Below are 17639 nucleotides of genomic sequence, written 5' to 3'. Positions count from 1 at the left end.
GACATACTCCTGAGGGTCAAACTTTGAATAGGCTATTCTAAACACGCGCTGGGGAGTCGTGTAGGCCTGTCAACCCCCTTTTTACATTGAAATGTTAGATCCTTAAGTTTCACGAGATGGACTTTACTTTCCTTTAGTATCTTCGCCTAAAGCCATTTCTCATCATCTATACTTGAATCAAGTACATAATGTTTTCCCGACTTGAGGTAGTCACGAACACGTGCGATGAGGTCTGCTCGTTTTCCACTTAATTTCAAGCCTCTACACTTTAACCAACGCTTCAATTGTGTGTTTATATAGTTCTCTTGATCTTGCTCGAACTTTGAGCCAGGAACACCATCGTTTTGATTTAGAATACGAGCCTTAGAGGCGTTTGAACTACAGATGGGCGCATCACCGCCCATATTCATTTACTCGAGAAGCCTGTTTGTTTGTCCTAATCGCTCTAGGGAATCAAAATTTCGTGACGTCACGAACGCGCAGTGCCATTCGTTCAGGCACATACTACTGACTAAAGATATCTTAATCAAAAGAACATCAAAATTAAAGAAAGAAAAAGGAAAACTATAACTCAAGAAGATATAGAAAAACTAGTACCATTTAGACAACTTATGTATTTTGAAAGAACAGCCTGCATGTCAGAATTGTCTAAGATTTAAAACCGCAAAACTCTTGAACAAAATTAAGCTCATCTTTCAAACCGGCAGTCTAAATCGCACAGGTTTCAACGAACGCTTTTCATTCCACTAATCTATTCGTGTTTTTCTCGTTGCCATGTTCCCACCAATCACGTAGCTCCATTTTCTGCCTTTAAAAGCACACACAACCGACAATTCCTCTATTCGCTCCAACGAAGGGCTAACGCTCGAAACGTCAGCTTTTATAACCGTAACGGTGGCCAATTTACCATTTCAACTTTGTTCATACATTCAAATTATTTCGTTACCCCCACCGACGCAGCCCCAAACAGTTTCTTTAGAAACCATCAGCCTTTATTCATTAAGATTTAAACCGGTGCTTACCATGCACACTCTCATTAAACATTTCTTTACTTATCATTTAAAAAGTAAAGTCATTTGGGTGTTTTTCATAGTGGGCATTGTGCCTGATCTACGTTAGTTCGGATATCTAGTGCAGTGAGGTCTGTGTTTGTAACGAAGTTTGCAGAGTTGATTTGCGACGGGTGTGCGTACTGGAGACATACAAGTTTTTGTCATTTTTTCGTTGGAAAATTCCTTTCTGGCTGGAAACATTTCTGCTGAAACCTTGACATTATATTTCCTCTGAAACAGATAAAGAGGAAATCATTACTGACCGGCTGTTCGTATTCTCTTTTGACAAGTTATCAGGAGAACCACGCGAGGAGTTTGTTTTAAAACATTTCAAAATAAAGTAGCATTTGTATACAGTTGTATGAATCGTAAGATCTTTGGGGGAAATACCCAACGCACAAAGCTACCCAAACTTGTCCTAAAGACGTCTATATGATACCAATTTCAAACCTGCAAGGCTAGCTTTCTAAAAAATAACAATCATACTGATCTCTGGCCAATTAAAGGAAGCTTGTCTCCATTGCACTTTGGTATCTCATCGAATCAACCTTTTTTATTTAACCTGTATATTGTAACTAGGTCATAATTAAAATTCAGAATACAAAAGGTCAAATCAGGGCCATGTTGTTCAAAGATGGGTTAAGTGAACGCAGGGTAAGTGTGAAATCTGATTTCAAATCTGAGCGTTTTAGAAGAAAAATCAGTACAAGTACAACCTTTTTTCAATTTTGTCTACAATTTGATGATTGGATGCTTTTGAACAAGAAATCGGTGTAAAAATTTAACCCTGAGTTAGTCGGGTAAGCGGCCTTGGAACTACTGGGCGCAGGAGAGTCGGCAGTCTGTCCTCTGAAAGGTTGCTAGCTATTCAAGGAAAACAAACTTCGGAAGAAATCGTTATGGTATACTGGAGACTTCCTTAAAAACATACCTACCATGCAATCATGAGAGGTTTTCACCTTTGGTAAATTGGTGAAATGCTTAGGAACGTGGTACCTGCTGTAAATTCCATGGTCAATAATCGTGTTCTTTTGTATCTGACAAGACAAAAGACAAGGTTGTCACAGGAAAGGTGAACAGATATGTCTTAAATGGGGGCCTGGCTGAAAATAACTGCCTATATTTCAGTTTTCATGCGTGGAGTAGAAGTATTGCTAATACAGCTGGTTGGGATGATAATCCATTGAAAGTGACCCCCTTGATTCTTGACAAAGAAAACAAAAATACAGGCAGTGTTCGACTTAATTAGGGCCAAACGATTTACATTCCTTAGTAAGCGAACCTTAGGGTCGTTACGTTTCTTAGAGAGTTCCAATGAACTTTTTAGAAAAACACTGGAAGGTAAGCTTTCACTGGCCTGGACTGATTCGATACCAGTCTTAAAAGTGAATGTCAGATATTTAAGGAACAAGGTATCTCTTGGTAAGTGAGAGGTGGTTGGTGAAAGGAGACAAAGCGACTTTTCTAAGTTGCTGATTGCGGTGATGACGTCACGCGCGCCTCCCCTGTGTAAGTGCTACTTCATACCATAGGCGTCTCTCTACTGCAAAAATGAGTTGTTTTAAAGACGAAAAGAACGCGAGTATTAATCCCACGTTTTCTCTCCTTCCTGTGGTCTCTTCCAAGTTGCATTTATTTTCCCATACTCTTCTTAAGACGCCTGAGCAGGAAGCTGATGTAGGTGAGCTCACAGATGCATGGAAGGCTCGGGGTGGCAACGATTTTCTTGGATATAGGACTCCGCTATCTGCTCATGGGTAGACTAGCTGATTAGCCCATAAATAATTTGAACAAGAGAGGATGAAAATGCCGTGAATAAGGAATAAAAATGTGATGACTACATAATTAAATCATGCAGCGAGTAATGACGGAGTTACGATGAAATAATTTTGGTAGGTAATTACATTCCTATCGTTCTTGTTTTTACAATGCACAGTTCAGTTTGTCAAAAGGCTACCACTTGCTACAGGAAACCTCGTCATCATTATTCTTTTGTCGTCATACATTTTGTTTCTGTTTTCATTCCTTTCAGTTCACCCAAAACGTGGAATATTTGTATAACATCAAGAAATGGTTAGATATTCTAGTCTTCTCGGATAGGGACGAATAAATGGAGGTACCGTCTCCTGCAGGGATGGGGTAGGAGACGTTAATTTCCCACACACGAGATTACTGTGTGATGGATGTCCCCCCCTGGGTGGGATGGGTGGGTTTACAGAGGGCCATGTGTTAGAAAACTCTTTACTGGGTTAATCATGTATTTACCCTCTTGAAATAAAGAACATTGTACGTATGATGCTCAATCCTCGCAGTAGATACCGCTATTTATGCAATAGCGAAAATCAGACCTGAAAAAAAATCAGGCCTGTACGGGATTCGAACCACTGACCTCTGCGATACTAGTGCAGCGCTCTACCAATTGAGCTAACAAGCCAACTGGGAGCAGGCCGTTAAGTTGATTCGTAATAAACCCGTGAAAGTGATAAATCAGATACAATGAATATATGAAGTTCATATATTTTAAACTGCGGTATTAGATACGTATGATGCTCGATCCACGCAGTAGATAGCGCTATTTATGCAATAGCGAAAATCAGACCTGAAAAAAATCAGGCCTGTACGGGATTCGAACCACTGACCTCTGCGATACTAGTGCAGCGCTCTACCAACTGAGCTAACAAGCCAACTGGGAGCAGGCCGTTAAGTTGATTCGTAATAAACCCGTGAAGAACATTGTATTGTATTGTATTGTATGATTCAACTGGTCGAGGAAGTGTCCAGTACGGGTGAAAACGACGGCGGTTCGACGTCTGTTGAGCAGCTGAATTTAAGTCTCCATGATCGTAGAAGCCGAGTCCTTCCCAATAAAACTAGAAGTAACTGGTGAATAGTCATAATCAGGTTTTGCATGGCAAGCAAACAGCAAAGAAGGGCGATTAAAACATTTCGCGGGGGCATTTTGCTTTGCGACAGTCCTTGACCGGAAACGACATCAAAGGAAACGGACTGTCGCGAAATATCGGTATCTATTTCGATTGATTGGAAAAAGTGAAGCTATGCTCCTGTCCACAAAACCTTTAATCGGTCCCTTTCAAGAACTCCGATACGAAGAAAAGAGTATTGATTTGGTAAACTCCACCCGCTGCTTAGGCGTGGAAATTGACAACAAATTGTCCTGGTCATCTCACATTGATAAACTACGTAAGAGCTACACGAAAAAGCTTGGAGCTCTGAGAAGAATGCCACGCCTCCCCTCTTAAGTACTCGAAGAAATTTATTTGAAAATAGTCGTACCAGGAGTCACCTATTGCATTCCAGTATGGGGTGGATGCACCGCACCGCTATTTAATAAATTAGAGGAGATCCATATAAAAGCAGCCAGGCTTATTCACGACCTACCACGCGACCGAGACAACACCTACATCTTACAAAAAGCCAACTGGCTTCCATTATCATACATGTACAAAAAAGCTATACTAAAACACGTCCACCAAGCTTTTTATCACGCTGGCCCAGCACAAATAACGAAATTGTTTTCTGCGAAAGCGACAATGTATAACTCCCGACGATCTAAACAATTGGTACTGGACAGACCCAAAAAAGGAAAAGGCAGACTTTCTTTTGGACACGAGGAACTATGATCTGGAACTCAATTCCCATAATATATTGGGTTTTCTTTTAGATGTAAACATTGTAAATTAGTAATGCAGGTCCACAGCAGCCAACGGCTGCCAGTCTTTTTTAACCTGCGAGACCAAATAAAGTAAGTATGTATGTATGTAGGTAGGTAGGTAGGTAGGTAGGTAGGTAGGTAGGTAGGTAGGTAGGTAGGTAGGTAGGTAGGTAAACATTTACGGCGTTACGTGATTTCTGCACTAATTTGGTGTTCCATTTTCACTCGACTTCTCTATAATTAAATTTGATTAAAATGTATACTGTTGAATAGAAAAAAGTAATGAAAGCCGTTTGTCTTGCTTTAATTTTGTTTTCAACTCCCGATATTTCGAGCTATTTCAGTTTCCCTTGAAGGTTCGAGCTATCATATCGGATTGGACTGTACTTTTGTAGCGGAGTATTGCCGGTCTTATCGAGAATTGAATGCGATGGGAAACTTCTCATATTTCGGTTCCGCCGAAATAGGATCTCCCTTGGCAATCTACACATTTTTTGTATGTGTGTTTTAGTTAAATGCATAGTTAGAAAAGAAGAGGACCACCTATTTATTAATTAAGTTTAGCCTTTATATCAGACCACATCATCCCTCACAAAAAACACTCACCCGTCTTTTTTCACCAAGCCAATCTTCGAGCGAATTGCTGAAGGAACACCGTTGTTCCATTTGTCTCCATCTTAGTTCTGCAGTTCGCTCGCTGTATGCCTCCTTTAAGTTAACCTTTGGATTAGCTTCCTTAGCAATTCCATCATAAAAATATATCTTTTTCATTCTATCCTTCGTCTATCTCGCACGCGAATGTAATTCAAATTTATAACGTATGTCATAAATTAGAACCACTATTAAGATTTATGACGACTGAATTAAGTCCACGGTGGGAATCAATAAATGAACGATTTGTTACTGAGAATAAGAACGGAGATCATGGTTTTCACCCACAACTAAGAATAAAGTTCCGTCGAGTGATTGTTTTTTGGCTAGTTATAATTTCGCTGCTCGTCTGAAAGATGGTGAGTTAGAGCTTATTTCCTTCGTGCGGAAGAGTGCTCAGGAGACCACCCTGAATTTCTACAGGCCATTTCTTATTTCTGTTACAATTACCTGTTTCGTTTACTAGAGTCGTCCTGTATATCGTGCCAAGCAACATGTTTGGAACTACATTAAAGGCAGTGGTTATTCGAACAAAAAAGACAACATGATATAATGAATTCTTGGGAGGTTTAATCTTAAAGTTAGTAGAAACAGAATATAGACAGTAAAAACTGTTTGTAGAGTTGCAAAACTGAATCAATCATTCAAACCATGGATTGGCTAAGTCGCGTTTTGAATAACCCTACTGAGGGGGTGATTAAAAGTACCTTCTATGTGAGGCCTGTTAGACTGGCTGATATATAGTGCTGACTGAACCAATCAGTTCTCTGCCATATTGAATTAAATTGAAAAGAATCTCCAAGAGAGCGGAGAGGGATCTAGTGCCAATCTTCCCTCTGCCCTAATTTCCAACGATGGCGTCTGCGTGCTCGCGTAGAGTTGTGAAGACTATTCACATCTCCTCTATTATTCCCAACCTAGCGGACAATCTCACTAAACGTTTACCGCGAATTAAATTTATCAATGTTCCTGTTGGATGCAGTGGAGGTAAGTTTGCATGATTCGAAATTTTAAACCCATCATTTCACTCCGCAAGGGTGTTTTTGTTCTCGGCCCACATCATACCCTTCATGGCCCGGCCGGCAGAACAGGTGAAGGATTTAAGTTGGCCGAGCAGGGGAGCCTTGGAAGTGTATTCATAGCATTGAATCCACGAATTTTAAGTAGACATAGACATTCATTTTCATTTTTAGTTGAAGGTGTCAAAACGTCTTAGTCGGGGTATTTTCAATTGGGCACGCCTCTGTGTTTCATAGCCGCGTTAGATTGTGGTGTTTGACAAACAGGATTGATAATTTGTCATGTACATATTTCACGTAGTTTTTATACAGAATATTTATTAGATACATATTTCTCTTTGACTGCGATGGATGTTAAATATACCCACAAGTGATCAGTAAAGGTGAAGTTCATTGGACCCACTAAGAACAGTAGTTTGTAACCATGACAACCAAATTGGTGACATCTGTTCAGACACCAGCACACAGCTACATAAATAACTAAGCAAACATAGTAACTGGTAGGTAGACTTACAGTGTAGTAATTTGAAAAAAAAATTTTGGAACATAAACAAAACCCTACTGTTAGCAAAGGGACAGCTGTCAGTTCAAACAGCCGTGGTGACATAATGCAACAGATGCATCCCCTGGCAGAGTTATTTTGAGATAAATATGATTAAATTGCATGTAGCTAAATTCGTTCTTAATTTAATTTTTTTTTGTTTTATTATTAGTTTTGTAGTGGGCAGTGTAGTTTAGTTTTCAAATTTGTGAAGAAGGTAAAAAAACTGTAATCTTATTCTTACAGCAATATCTTGCCGGCATATTGCATTGGTTATGTGCTTTTCCCACTGTTTAATTATTCTTAATGAGTTTTATGAGTGATATTGTCCTTAATGTCGTCTGTGTGTAGAGGTCGAGATGCTACAAGAGGCTGAAGTCTTATTGGCTGATCCAGATACTGCACTAACACACCTATCTAAACTATCCAAACTTGAATGGATGCAGCTGACGTCGGCTGGAGTAGATAAAGCTATTCCATATATTACTTCTCAGCAAAACTCCTCACTGAAGCTAACAAGATCTGGTGGTATCTTTGGTCCTGCCATAGCTCAGTACGTTATTGGTCAAATTGCCTCATGGGAAAGGGATTTCAGAAAATTATGGAGTTATCAACAGAAGTGTGACTGGTAGGAAACTGTATATTTACCTCGGTTGTAGCACACTTATTTATTATGTTTAACTTTTGCTTGGGTCAGTGAGTGAAGATGTAAGGTCTTACTAATAGTATATCATTGGTAACCTTCTGGTATTTCTGGGCCCAGTTGTTCATAGGGATCGAGAGTCACTCTATCCAAAAAATAATTAGCTCTCCAGTGAATAAGTGTTATTACTATACATAATTTGCGCTATTTATCAGACAGAGATTTATTCCATGGATAGCAGTATCCACCCTTTAAACAACTGGCCGGAACTGAGTATTACATCATACTATGCTTGTCAGTTGCAATGAAACAGTGGAGTCGAGGACACATCACTGAAAATTTACTTAACACTGCCATCCTACACTTTCAGAAACATATGTATTGTCTCTCTCTGATGGTTAAAGAAGCCGTTTTCTGGGTTTTGATTGGGAGGACTTTAATCCCTGTTTTATTGTTTTCTCTGTCAAGGGTGGCCCTGTCGACAATAGTTGAGAGCATTACAAAGCTAAGTTGTAACCTCAGAGTTTGCCTTTAACACATTAACATACTTAGGTATGCATATTTTCTATACTAATCTTTTTAAGGATACAGTAGAACCTCAAGGGCTAATTTTCAGAATTTTAATTTTCATGTTCAACTTAGCATTATTGTTTTAACTAAAGTTTTTAAGAAAAAATTGGGTGAAATATTGAAATGCACATGTCTTTTGAGTTATTTACAAAAATTCATTTTTCAACTGACTTCTTTAGCCCACCAAAGTGTGGATAGTCAATCATAACATGTCAACACGAGTGTCTCCCAAAGGGTTTCTTGCAGCAAGACATCTGAGTCCTTGATTTTCAATTGCATAAACATCTCCTGATTTCTGTTGCACATAGAGATATTTACTCTCTCCCTGGGTTTAAAACTAGAATGTGTTGCTGTTTCATACAACCGACAGAAAAAAACACTATAATCCTATGAACTCAGTTACTTTATCAAATGACATGTAATATTCTTACTTAATTAGGAGCAACAACAATTGAGTAACAATCCTCAATATCTTACTTTAGCCCTCAATGAACTATATCTTAACTCACTACCACTGCACAAACTTGCAGTTTTCTCTAAAGTTTTTGAAATTAGCAATCTTTCCACAACAGTTCCCTCTCCTGGTATGGCTTTCCAAACAACTATAACTACTACATGAACAAGTCCTTAACTACATTTACAAAGTATTCTGCAACATTCCTGGAGCTTACAAGTGAACATAACTATTTTGATGCTATTTCATCATAACAACAAAACCTAACAAACGGATGGAAAAAGTTCCTCACAAAGCTCATGCATGCAAGTCAGCATGGCTAGGTATTCTAGAAATTTCTAAAAAAATTACTTTTAGTCACTCCCCATAACATGTAAATGGAGAAAGATAAAAAAGAAGAGTCGGTAGGTGAAAGTAAAAAAGAAGCCTGATGGTCAGTTCAAAGAGTAAAGAAATTTGACAGGGAATGGCAAAAGAATCTCACCAAAATGGATGAAGGCCTCTTGTTTAGGCAACCATCACCACTGGCAATCAATCAGTAACCATTAATTTTTTCTGCCGTGTGTTAAGCCACTTTTAAGTGAAAAAAAAAAAAGAAGAGTTAAAATCAAAGTTGCCTTTCAGCAGAATTGAACTAAAGATCTGTCATGGGTAACTGTTTGATAGTTACATGCAAAATACCCTTTTGCTGAGAGTCTGGCCTCCGACTCTGCAGGATGCTTCTGTGTTTCTGTTGGTGGTGGGCATTTCTAGTTTTTCAGAGTGTTGGCATAACTTGACATGTGGTCACCCAAAGGTGTGAATTGTTGGGAAAACTTTGGAAGCAAAAAAAACCTACTTTGTTTTTACGTGAATGTGCCTTCTTTGAATGAATTTATCGGGTGTGAAAACTTTACAGATTGCCTTGAAATTTGGTCTGAAGACTCCCAAGATACCAAATTAATAAACTGTGTGGGGGAATTCCATTTTTCAAAATGGACATAATTCCTATCCATAAAATTTTGATCAGCGAACTTGACAGGTAAATTGCAAATTAACCAATAAGAATATTAAAAAATCTCCAGATGGTTTAAAAGACCAACCCCTCAGGATTGAAATTGTGCAGAAGTTTTATTTGTGTGGTCAGATCTAATATTCGATTAATGTACTAAAAAAAACCGTGCATTTTGGGTCGCTGTGCCCCTTTCAGTTTACAATTACTGATAGATCAAGCTCATTAGAAATGAAATAATTTTTGTTGAATAGTGTATTTCATAATCTTTCCATTGATATATTGTCTATGGTGGTTATGCTTCAAATAGTGCATTTTAAAAATATTTTTTCAAAGAACACCTGCAAATCACTAAGTACTGTACTGTTAAATCTTTTTAATGTCCAATGTCAAAATTTGTCCAACAGTCTTGAGAGTTTCTTATTATTTGATCGTTTGATTCTGCAATTCCACTATCTTAATGTTTGTTTGAGGAATGAAACTGTAAGGAGAAATTGGATGCTGGTTGCTTATAGGGTCATTAAAATGCATTTATTATTATTTGGCTGTGTCTCACATTAGGACTGCGAACTACCAAATTCACAAAATTAATTTGATTGGCTGAAATCAATATTGAAAGCGGTCTAGATTTTCCCATCTAGACCGGTATCTAGACTGGTCTAGAAAAAAAGGTACAAAGAATATAAAAAATTGGCATATTTAAGACACAGCCATGTAATAAAAATCTTTTTAACCGAGCTAGGTTGGTCTGTATGGGAGAATCTTGACCCCAGTCACAGGTACAGACCTCGCTGTGTTCGGTCTGTATTGGCTACCTCAGTCAAGATTCTCCCATACAGACCTCCTGCTCGCTTAATAAGAACTAAGTAATAGTAATCAGTGATCACAAAATTATTATGTAACCATACAAGCTGAGCAGGTTTACCATCATTTATATGTTCTTTTAAAAAGGATAAAAGCCACACTAATAAACTTGTAATCAGATGCACAGCAATGGGATCAAATGGTTAAATAGGATTTTAAGTGGCCTGAGTATAACTTTACTACCTTTGAGAGTCTTAAATGCCCATTAAATGTGCTGTAAGCTAATTTATTTACATTTGTTATTACTTAATTAACGCGAATTTGTTTAAAAAAAAAAACATTGTCAAAGAATTAATTTTTGTCATGAACTATGTTAAACTTCATGATGTGTACCGGTAATGTTTGTATTATTTACAATTTTTTTTTTTTCTCTCAAGGAATATGGAGTGGCGTTTTAATGCTAATTACCGAGTGATGCCAAAACTGACCATTGGTATTCTTGGCCTAGGAGACATTGGACAGTACATTGCAAAGATGTGTAAAGCTCTTGGTATGACTGTCTGGGGTGTTGGGCGTCGTGAAAATTCAGAGAGACAAGATACAGTTGACCACTATACAACCACATCAAGATTACCTGAAGTTCTACAGTCATGTGACTATATATGTAACCTATTACCAAGTACACCTGCCACAAAGTATCTTTTATCTGGAAGAGTACTTGAGAGTGGTAAAGACAAGTGCCCAGTTTTCATTAATGTTGGCCGAGGAAATGTTATAGATGAAAAAAGTCTTGTATATGCATTAGATCAAGGATGGATATCTGGTGCTATTTTAGATGTCTTTGAAGTTGAGCCATTACCAAAAGAAAGTCCTTTGTGGAAAATGCCGCAAGTAGTTATCACACCTCACATGGGAGCATTTTCATTTCCAGAGGAGGTAAATTGTACTTGAGCTCAAAAAAGTGAATACCAGGTGACTAGTTGCGGCAACAAGATTTGAATGTCTCTACAACAGAATTTTGTCCCTGTAAAAAGTTGCAAATATTCAAATTTTTACAAAATAATACAAAATATAGTAATAGTACAAAATAATTCTTCACAGAGACCTGTCTCATCAACATATCACCTTTTGAACTCCAGTCTTTGTAAATCACAAAAACCTGCATTCACACAGTCAATTATGCTACCAACTCAAAAAATAATTTGGCCAATGTTAAAGAAAAATTTCATGTACTTGTTACCTTGAATTTACCCTTGTTAGCCTAATGATGATCTTTTACTTATTTATTAATGTATATATCAGTTTATTTGTTTGTTTTTAAGGTTGCAGATTTGTTTGTGGAAAACCTTTTGTTGTTTGAAGCTGGGGAAAAGCTCAAGTTTGAAGTGGATTTTGAAAAGGGATATTAATTATTGATAATCATCATCTTACTTAATTTTTTGGGTTGTGATTGATTTGGAGCATGCTAAGATAGTGATGGCCAAAATCAGATAAAAATTGAAAGTTAATAGCAGCTGGTTGTAGAACTCAAGGACAAGTTAGTAATTAGACTGAGTTACATAGTGAGAACAATTTAAGGGATTAACGGGAAATTTTTCTCAAAATTTTATCTAACATTTTGCACAAAATCTCTTAACAGAATTATGTGATTGGAAGTCTATTTTCAAATTGATCAAATATCTGACAAATTGAAGAGACAAGAAGTCAAACACTTTGTAAACAGTAAGAAATAAAGGAGTTACTCATGTCACCATAATTGCACAGATAAACAAAAGGAGTAGCTAGGGAAGGTGGTCTGGATAACAAAGGCAAGATGAACTTGATATAACTTGTAGGTCAACACACTTTTCTAAATAAAGCAGTTCTTGACCCTGCTAATACTGTCATCATTACAAAGAGTAATTGCCGCCTGTGTGAGAAAAATTTAATTTTGTAGCAGGGTGTGGTTTATTCAACACCAGTTGTGGAAAAAAACTGGAGGATTTCACTTTTTTGCATTCCTTGAAATTTTTTTTTTACTTTTTGGGTCCTTCTATCAGTTAGCTGTCAAAGGTCCCAATGTAATTTCCCTTTTGAACAATTCAAAAGGTGTGTAAACTTGCTGTTAGTTTTCTCAATTAAATCAAAATTATTGCAGAGCCACAAAGAAGTTTTTGAAAGATTAAGTAAGTAAGTAAGTAGTTTTATTTAATGAAGGTGATACATGATGGTACTAATTATTAACTCATGAGCCAGTGGCCCTCAAATAAAACTAAACAAAATATATATTATACAATAAATATAGAAATAAATCCAAAAATTATATATAAATAGGTTGATTTAAAAATGTGAAATATAAAAAGGTTTGTCAACAATAGTTGAATTAAAAATTAAGAATTATTATACATTATTTAGATAATCTATGAGCTACTATAGATGAAGGGTGCCAAGACATAATATTATTCATTTGTAAAACTTAGAATAGCGAATACCAAGTGTGTTCAAACATATAGATATCTCTGATCAAATCATCTGGAAAACATTATATCAACTTTCTATTTACTTAGGATGCCCCTTTTTAATGATGCTTTAAAGCTACGAATATCTTTAGATTCCTTAGTGTTTTAGGTAAGGAATTCCATTCGTTAATCGAACGCACGGTAAAACTACGGCTGCCCCCAGTAACATTCTTTTATATCAGGCGCCTCAGATTTAAATTGCTATATCTAGTGTTACTATCAGGAATATCTGAGTTTGTTTTCAAAATATCGTTCATATATTTAGGAGTGTTCTTCTTTATATTCTTTTATAAACCAGTGAGCTTCTGTTGATATATGCGTCTTGGTAGAGTGGGATCCAATTTAATGTCATTAAATAGGTCCACGGATCTTGATTTGGGAGGCGCATCCAGAGTTACTTTTGCTGCTCTCTTTTGAAGTCTTTAAAAAATGTTGTCGAGATCAGCCTTGTTTTTAGATGACCAGGTACTTGATCCACATAAAAGAGTGGGACTGATTACTGCGGTATAGTACCTTTTCCTGTGGGCGCTTTAAAAAGAGACTGATGTGCTTTAGAAGCCCAATTTTCTTATATAGCTTTTTACATAAAGTTTCAATAATTATGTGCATCAATTTCAACTCCCAGGAGTTTATGGGTCCGAACTTGCTTGATCTTGGTATTATTTAGGTGCATATCAAGACTTCCTTCTGCTATGTCCAACTGCTTCCTTAAACGTTTTCTACTCAACAACGTGGATTTTGTTTTCGTTTCTTCTAGCCAAATTTCCAGTGTTTTCTAAATCCTCTTGCATTGATGATTTATCGTTATTCCAGCTTGAATATATGAAAGGATTACGTCGTCCGTGTAAATATCAATGCCAGAATTACTAACATGCAGTGGCAGGTCATTAACAAAAAGCAAAAACAATATAGGTCCAACAATTGAATCCTGGGTAGTCCTTGTTTAACTGACATGAGAGAAGACAAATATAGTGCCATTAACCTTAACAGACTCACTCCGGTTAGTTAGACACAATTCAAACACCTTGACAGTTAGAACAGTTTCGCCATATAATCCAGTCTTATCAAACAACTTTATGACTTAGCGGGTGAAAGTCCTTTTTGAAGTCGATAGAGACAAGGCCTGATACTTTGTCACTGTCCAGGTCAAACAGAGGTTTGTCAGCGAGCTTGATCATTGAGAGCCGTCTCCGTCGAGTGATTCGGTCGAAATCCCGATTGCGCTCGGAAAGTCAAGCCATTTTCTTGTAAGTAAGCAAGTAGACTGCAATGTGCCTTTCGATAACTTTAGAAATAACAGGAAGGACCGAGATTGGCCTGTAATTGTTGCAATCATCGCGGGGTCGAACCTTTATATATTGGAGTTACTTCTGCTATCCTCCACCTTGCTGGGAAAACACTTCTCGCTTCCGATGCATTAATAAGTTTTAGTAGAGGTTAACAAATTATTGATGAGAGTTCTTTAAGGATAACGAGCACTTAGGCCATCATGACCAGTAGCATTCTTTCAGAGATAAACGGGATATCATTAAAGAGGTACCAGGCTGAATTCTTGAAGAAACGAAATAGTTTCGTTTGTCGTGGTTGCTTTGTACACTGTTGCTCTTATTTAAGCTTGAAACAAAGCAGATAAAAAAGTTGTTCATTGATTCTGCTATCTTGTCGGCATCAGTTATTGAGCCACTATCAGTTTTAAGTTCAGATATGTTTGGTAGTGGCTTATCTGTTCCACTAAGTTGTTTCAAAGAACGCCAGATACCTTTGGTATTTCCTTTATTACAGTCAATTGACTCACAAAAATAGTTTCGTTCTGCTTTCTTTATCAAGTTAGCTGTTTTACAATTCGCATGTTTATAGCGATACCAGTCTTCTGGAAGACTTGATGAGCGTGCTCTTGTGAATTGTTTCTCCCTTTCTTTTATTATTTCTTTAATTTCTTTGTTCGTCGACGGTGGTTGACGTTGCTTTTTAACGCTCTTTTCAATCATAGTTAATTATGTTTCAATCACACATGAGGAATGTGTTAAAAAATATTCAATGTATACTCAATGTAGCTAATTGTTATTAAAATGATTTGTTATTTGTATAGTCTGCTTGCTCTTATCCTTTTTTCCCTCTCCTCAACCATTTTTTACTATCAGTCCTCTCCTTTATCTTCAAACTTCTTTTCTTTTGCCCTGCCATTACCCCAAATTTTTTCCTTCGGCTAATTTTCTTGCATCACCTTTTCTCCTGCATAACTTTTTCTACTCGTTCCCTTTATGTCCATCTTATATACTCATTTTCCCTTTCCTATGTGACCCCATCCCCCGTAAGTGTTGTCATTGCGAGGAAAAGCGACCATCTTTCTCGACCGTAAAGTTGATTTTGACAGCTTGAAATTCGTGTTCAGCGTATCGTCTTTCAAATGTAAGTATAATATAATCAAAGTATAGCGCACGCTCTGTTTAGTCAATTCAGTGTCCACCATTTACCCATGGAACGCTGCTGACGCGAGCAAATGCAAAGACTAGTTTCCGCACGCTTGTTTTTTCTGGTGACGTAAGATTTTAAAGAGAACTATTTTGCTACAATGTATCAGTTTTATGTTATAAAACAAATGGTAAACACCACAGCGTACACTATTGAGTTATGGATGCACCTGGGAGGTTTGCCAAGCATTCAAGAAGCCAGAGTCGCTCTTGGCTATCGCCTCGCGGCCTCTTTCATGCTTAGCAACCTCCTGCGTGCATCTATAACTCAGTGGTGTACGCTGATGTGTTTACCATTTAAAATGGCAAAAACTTTTAGGTTTCCTGAACACTTTTTAAAGGCGCAATAAACCAGATCCCTGTCATCAATTTTGACTAATCTCTCTGCCTGTATGTCTGACTAATCAGAAAGTTGACGACCTTGGTATAGAAACCAAATATTAATATTGCTAATCTCCTGTATCCTCTTTCTAAAAGACACAAAGAATACACAACACAAGCTTTTCACACAGCAACACCTATTAATTTATCTAATTTATTTTATACCTAAAAACAGACAAAATACAATTATAATGATAAAAAGTATTCCGAACTATGTACATAAAAGCTGTCTTCAGCTACTTCTCTTCAATGTATCCATTGAAATTAATTGACAATGCTCTTCTTAACAAATCCTTTCAGGTTTTTCTTTCCATGAAAGTTAAAGCACCTCCTTAAAGTTCTCCTTCTTACAGGCAAAGATTAGGTAATGAGCTCGCGAGTCCTCTTGCGGTTAGAGATACCTCTTTAGATGGAGAGAACTGAATGCCCTCGTGTTTTGATTTCAAAGCCTGTCGTTTTGTTTGATAAGCTAGGCTCTGCCAGAGAAGGTTTTTCTCATTACTTCGGAGAAGGCTGTGGAGAAATGAGTCCACTCGTGATAAGGAAGGTGGTTAGTCGCGTAAAAGTTTCATCCAACTTACAGCCGGTTAGATCCTAACTAATTGCATAAAATCAAAACGATTTTTTGACACTTCAAAATAAAGAAACGTGTCACTAAGTAACTAGGTAACTTTTCAAGAGCTCAGGTCACCCGTAAGACCTTTTGAATACCGAAATACCGAAAAGTGAGATTTTAAAAACCCTCTTCTACGACTGAACGCGTGCATTCCCAGGTATTTTGAATATCTCTGGCGGAAAAATATACCCTAACATCACTGCGCATTGTCAAAAAAACCTTCGTCGGGGGTGGGTAAGTACAAGGAAGGTAAAGAACTGATTTGAACCAAAAGACGTTGCAAAAACACCGGAAGAGCAATTGCAATCACTCGTAGGTCTCCTTCATAAGCTGGTACCTCTCTTGTGTAAGTTTTAATGCAACTGCTTCAAGAAAAAGCTTTCTCTGTAAAGTTTGAATTTCTTTTTCTATTTCTGTCATTTCAGTCTGCCTCGACTGCCTCATCGGTCACAGGTTCCGAGTTACCTGTCAGGTGACGTGGAAACTGATCAAGTAACCTGCCAACAAACATCAGAGGTACGTCAAAACATCGCCTTTTTGAAGTATTGAAAAGCTAACTATTACTCAACGCGAGAGAGCAAATGCAACCAGGGTTTCAAAAGAGTTTACTACATACTCAGATAATCAGCCAGCTGTTACCATTCAGGTGTTTGAAGGAGAGCGTGCCCTGACCGAAGACAACAATGAACTGGGACGATTTGAGCTGAGCGGAATCCCACCCGCTCCCCGGGGTGTGCCCAAAATTGAAGTCTCTTTGGATATTGATGCCAATGGGATCTTGAACGTGTCCGCGAAGGATCAAAGCACTGGTAGAACCAGCACCATCACTATCACCAACGACAAGGGAAGGTTGTCCAAAGCTAACATTGATCGCATGGTGGCTGAAGCCGAGAGATACAAGGAAGAAGACGAGAAGCAACGTCAGAAAATCTCAGCCAGAAACAGCTTGGAAAACTATGCGTATAACGTCAAACAATCGATTGAAGATCCGAACGTGGAGAACAAACTCAGTTCTGCAGATCTGGAGGCGGTAAAAAGCAAGGTGCAAGAAGTAATCGATTGGCTGGACAAAAATTTACAGGCAGACAAAGAACAGTTCGAAGAGAGGGAGAAAGATCTACAAAAAGTGTGTTCACCAATCATGGCGAAGTTCTATGAACAGCAGTAGAGCACCGACGGATCCTGCGATGGACCTACAGTAGAAGAAGTTGATTAACTAATGAGTCGTTACTTTTTGACATTCATGACTGTTTTTAAAACGATTAAGAGAGAAAT

General features: G+C 37.7%; 3 protein-coding genes across 4 annotated transcripts; 2 read left to right on the top strand and 1 right to left on the bottom strand.

Moving 5' to 3' along the window:
* Nucleotides 1-1097: 1097 nt before the first annotated feature.
* Nucleotides 1098-5537, bottom strand: LOC111343025 (uncharacterized). The gene is made up of 3 exons (XM_022950160.2): nucleotides 5332-5537; nucleotides 1988-2089; nucleotides 1098-1283 (listed from the first exon to the last, which is right to left on the bottom strand). Exons 1-3 carry the CDS (start codon nucleotides 5494-5496, stop codon nucleotides 1116-1118), a joined length of 435 nt encoding a protein of 144 aa, XP_022805895.1. The 5' UTR covers nucleotides 5497-5537; the 3' UTR covers nucleotides 1098-1115.
* Nucleotides 5538-6205: 668 nt separating this feature from the next.
* Nucleotides 6206-14984, top strand: LOC111343039 (uncharacterized). 2 transcript variants are annotated; one of them, XM_022950176.2, is made up of 4 exons: nucleotides 6206-6363; nucleotides 7288-7564; nucleotides 10836-11334; nucleotides 11721-14984. In XM_022950176.2, exons 1-4 carry the CDS (start codon nucleotides 6231-6233, stop codon nucleotides 11805-11807), a joined length of 996 nt encoding a protein of 331 aa, XP_022805911.2. In that variant the 5' UTR covers nucleotides 6206-6230; the 3' UTR covers nucleotides 11808-14984. The 2 variants fall into 2 exon arrangements, with proteins under 2 accessions (XP_022805911.2, XP_088583415.1); XM_088727289.1 differs by having other exon boundaries at nucleotides 10836-11370.
* A 1173-nt stretch (nucleotides 14985-16157) lies between these two features.
* Nucleotides 16158-17532, top strand: LOC111343031 (heat shock cognate 71 kDa protein). The gene is made up of 3 exons (XM_022950164.1): nucleotides 16158-16298; nucleotides 16790-16836; nucleotides 16908-17532. The coding sequence occupies exons 1-3, from the start codon at nucleotides 16158-16160 to the stop codon at nucleotides 17530-17532; spliced, it is 813 nt and encodes a 270-aa protein (XP_022805899.1).
* Nucleotides 17533-17639: the final 107 nt, after the last annotated feature.

Source organism: Stylophora pistillata, chromosome 7 (genome assembly GCF_964205215.1).
Source record: "Stylophora pistillata chromosome 7, jaStyPist1.2, whole genome shotgun sequence".
NCBI lineage: Eukaryota > Metazoa > Cnidaria > Anthozoa > Scleractinia > Pocilloporidae > Stylophora > Stylophora pistillata.
This window is presented reverse-complemented; position numbering and strand designations above follow the sequence as displayed.

What these genes read in the sequence shown, in the direction of transcription:
- LOC111343025 (XM_022950160.2), bottom strand. Translation starts at nt 5,496, where the DNA reads ATGAAAAAGATATATTTTTATGATGGAATTGCTAAGGAAGCTAATCCA. An exon ending in GGCTTGGTGAAAAAAGACGG is followed by an intron (nt 2,090 to 5,331) that starts GTGAGTGTTTTT and finishes TTGTCTTGTCAG; the next exon opens with ATACAAAAGAACACGATTAT. An exon ending in AAACCTCTCATGATTGCATG is followed by an intron (nt 1,284 to 1,987) that starts GTAGGTATGTTT and finishes TATCTGTTTCAG; the next exon opens with AGGAAATATAATGTCAAGGT.
- LOC111343039 (XM_022950176.2), top strand. Translation starts at nt 6,231, where the DNA reads ATGGCGTCTGCGTGCTCGCGTAGAGTTGTGAAGACTATTCACATCTCC. An exon ending in TCCTGTTGGATGCAGTGGAG is followed by an intron (nt 6,364 to 7,287) that starts GTAAGTTTGCAT and finishes GTCTGTGTGTAG; the next exon opens with AGGTCGAGATGCTACAAGAG. An exon ending in TATCAACAGAAGTGTGACTG is followed by an intron (nt 7,565 to 10,835) that starts GTAGGAAACTGT and finishes TTTTCTCTCAAG; the next exon opens with GAATATGGAGTGGCGTTTTA.
- LOC111343031 (XM_022950164.1), top strand. Translation starts at nt 16,158, where the DNA reads ATGGAGAGAACTGAATGCCCTCGTGTTTTGATTTCAAAGCCTGTCGTT. An exon ending in CACTCGTGATAAGGAAGGTG is followed by an intron (nt 16,299 to 16,789) that starts GTTAGTCGCGTA and finishes CTGTCATTTCAG; the next exon opens with TCTGCCTCGACTGCCTCATC. An exon ending in GGTTCCGAGTTACCTGTCAG is followed by an intron (nt 16,837 to 16,907) that starts GTGACGTGGAAA and finishes GCCTTTTTGAAG; the next exon opens with TATTGAAAAGCTAACTATTA.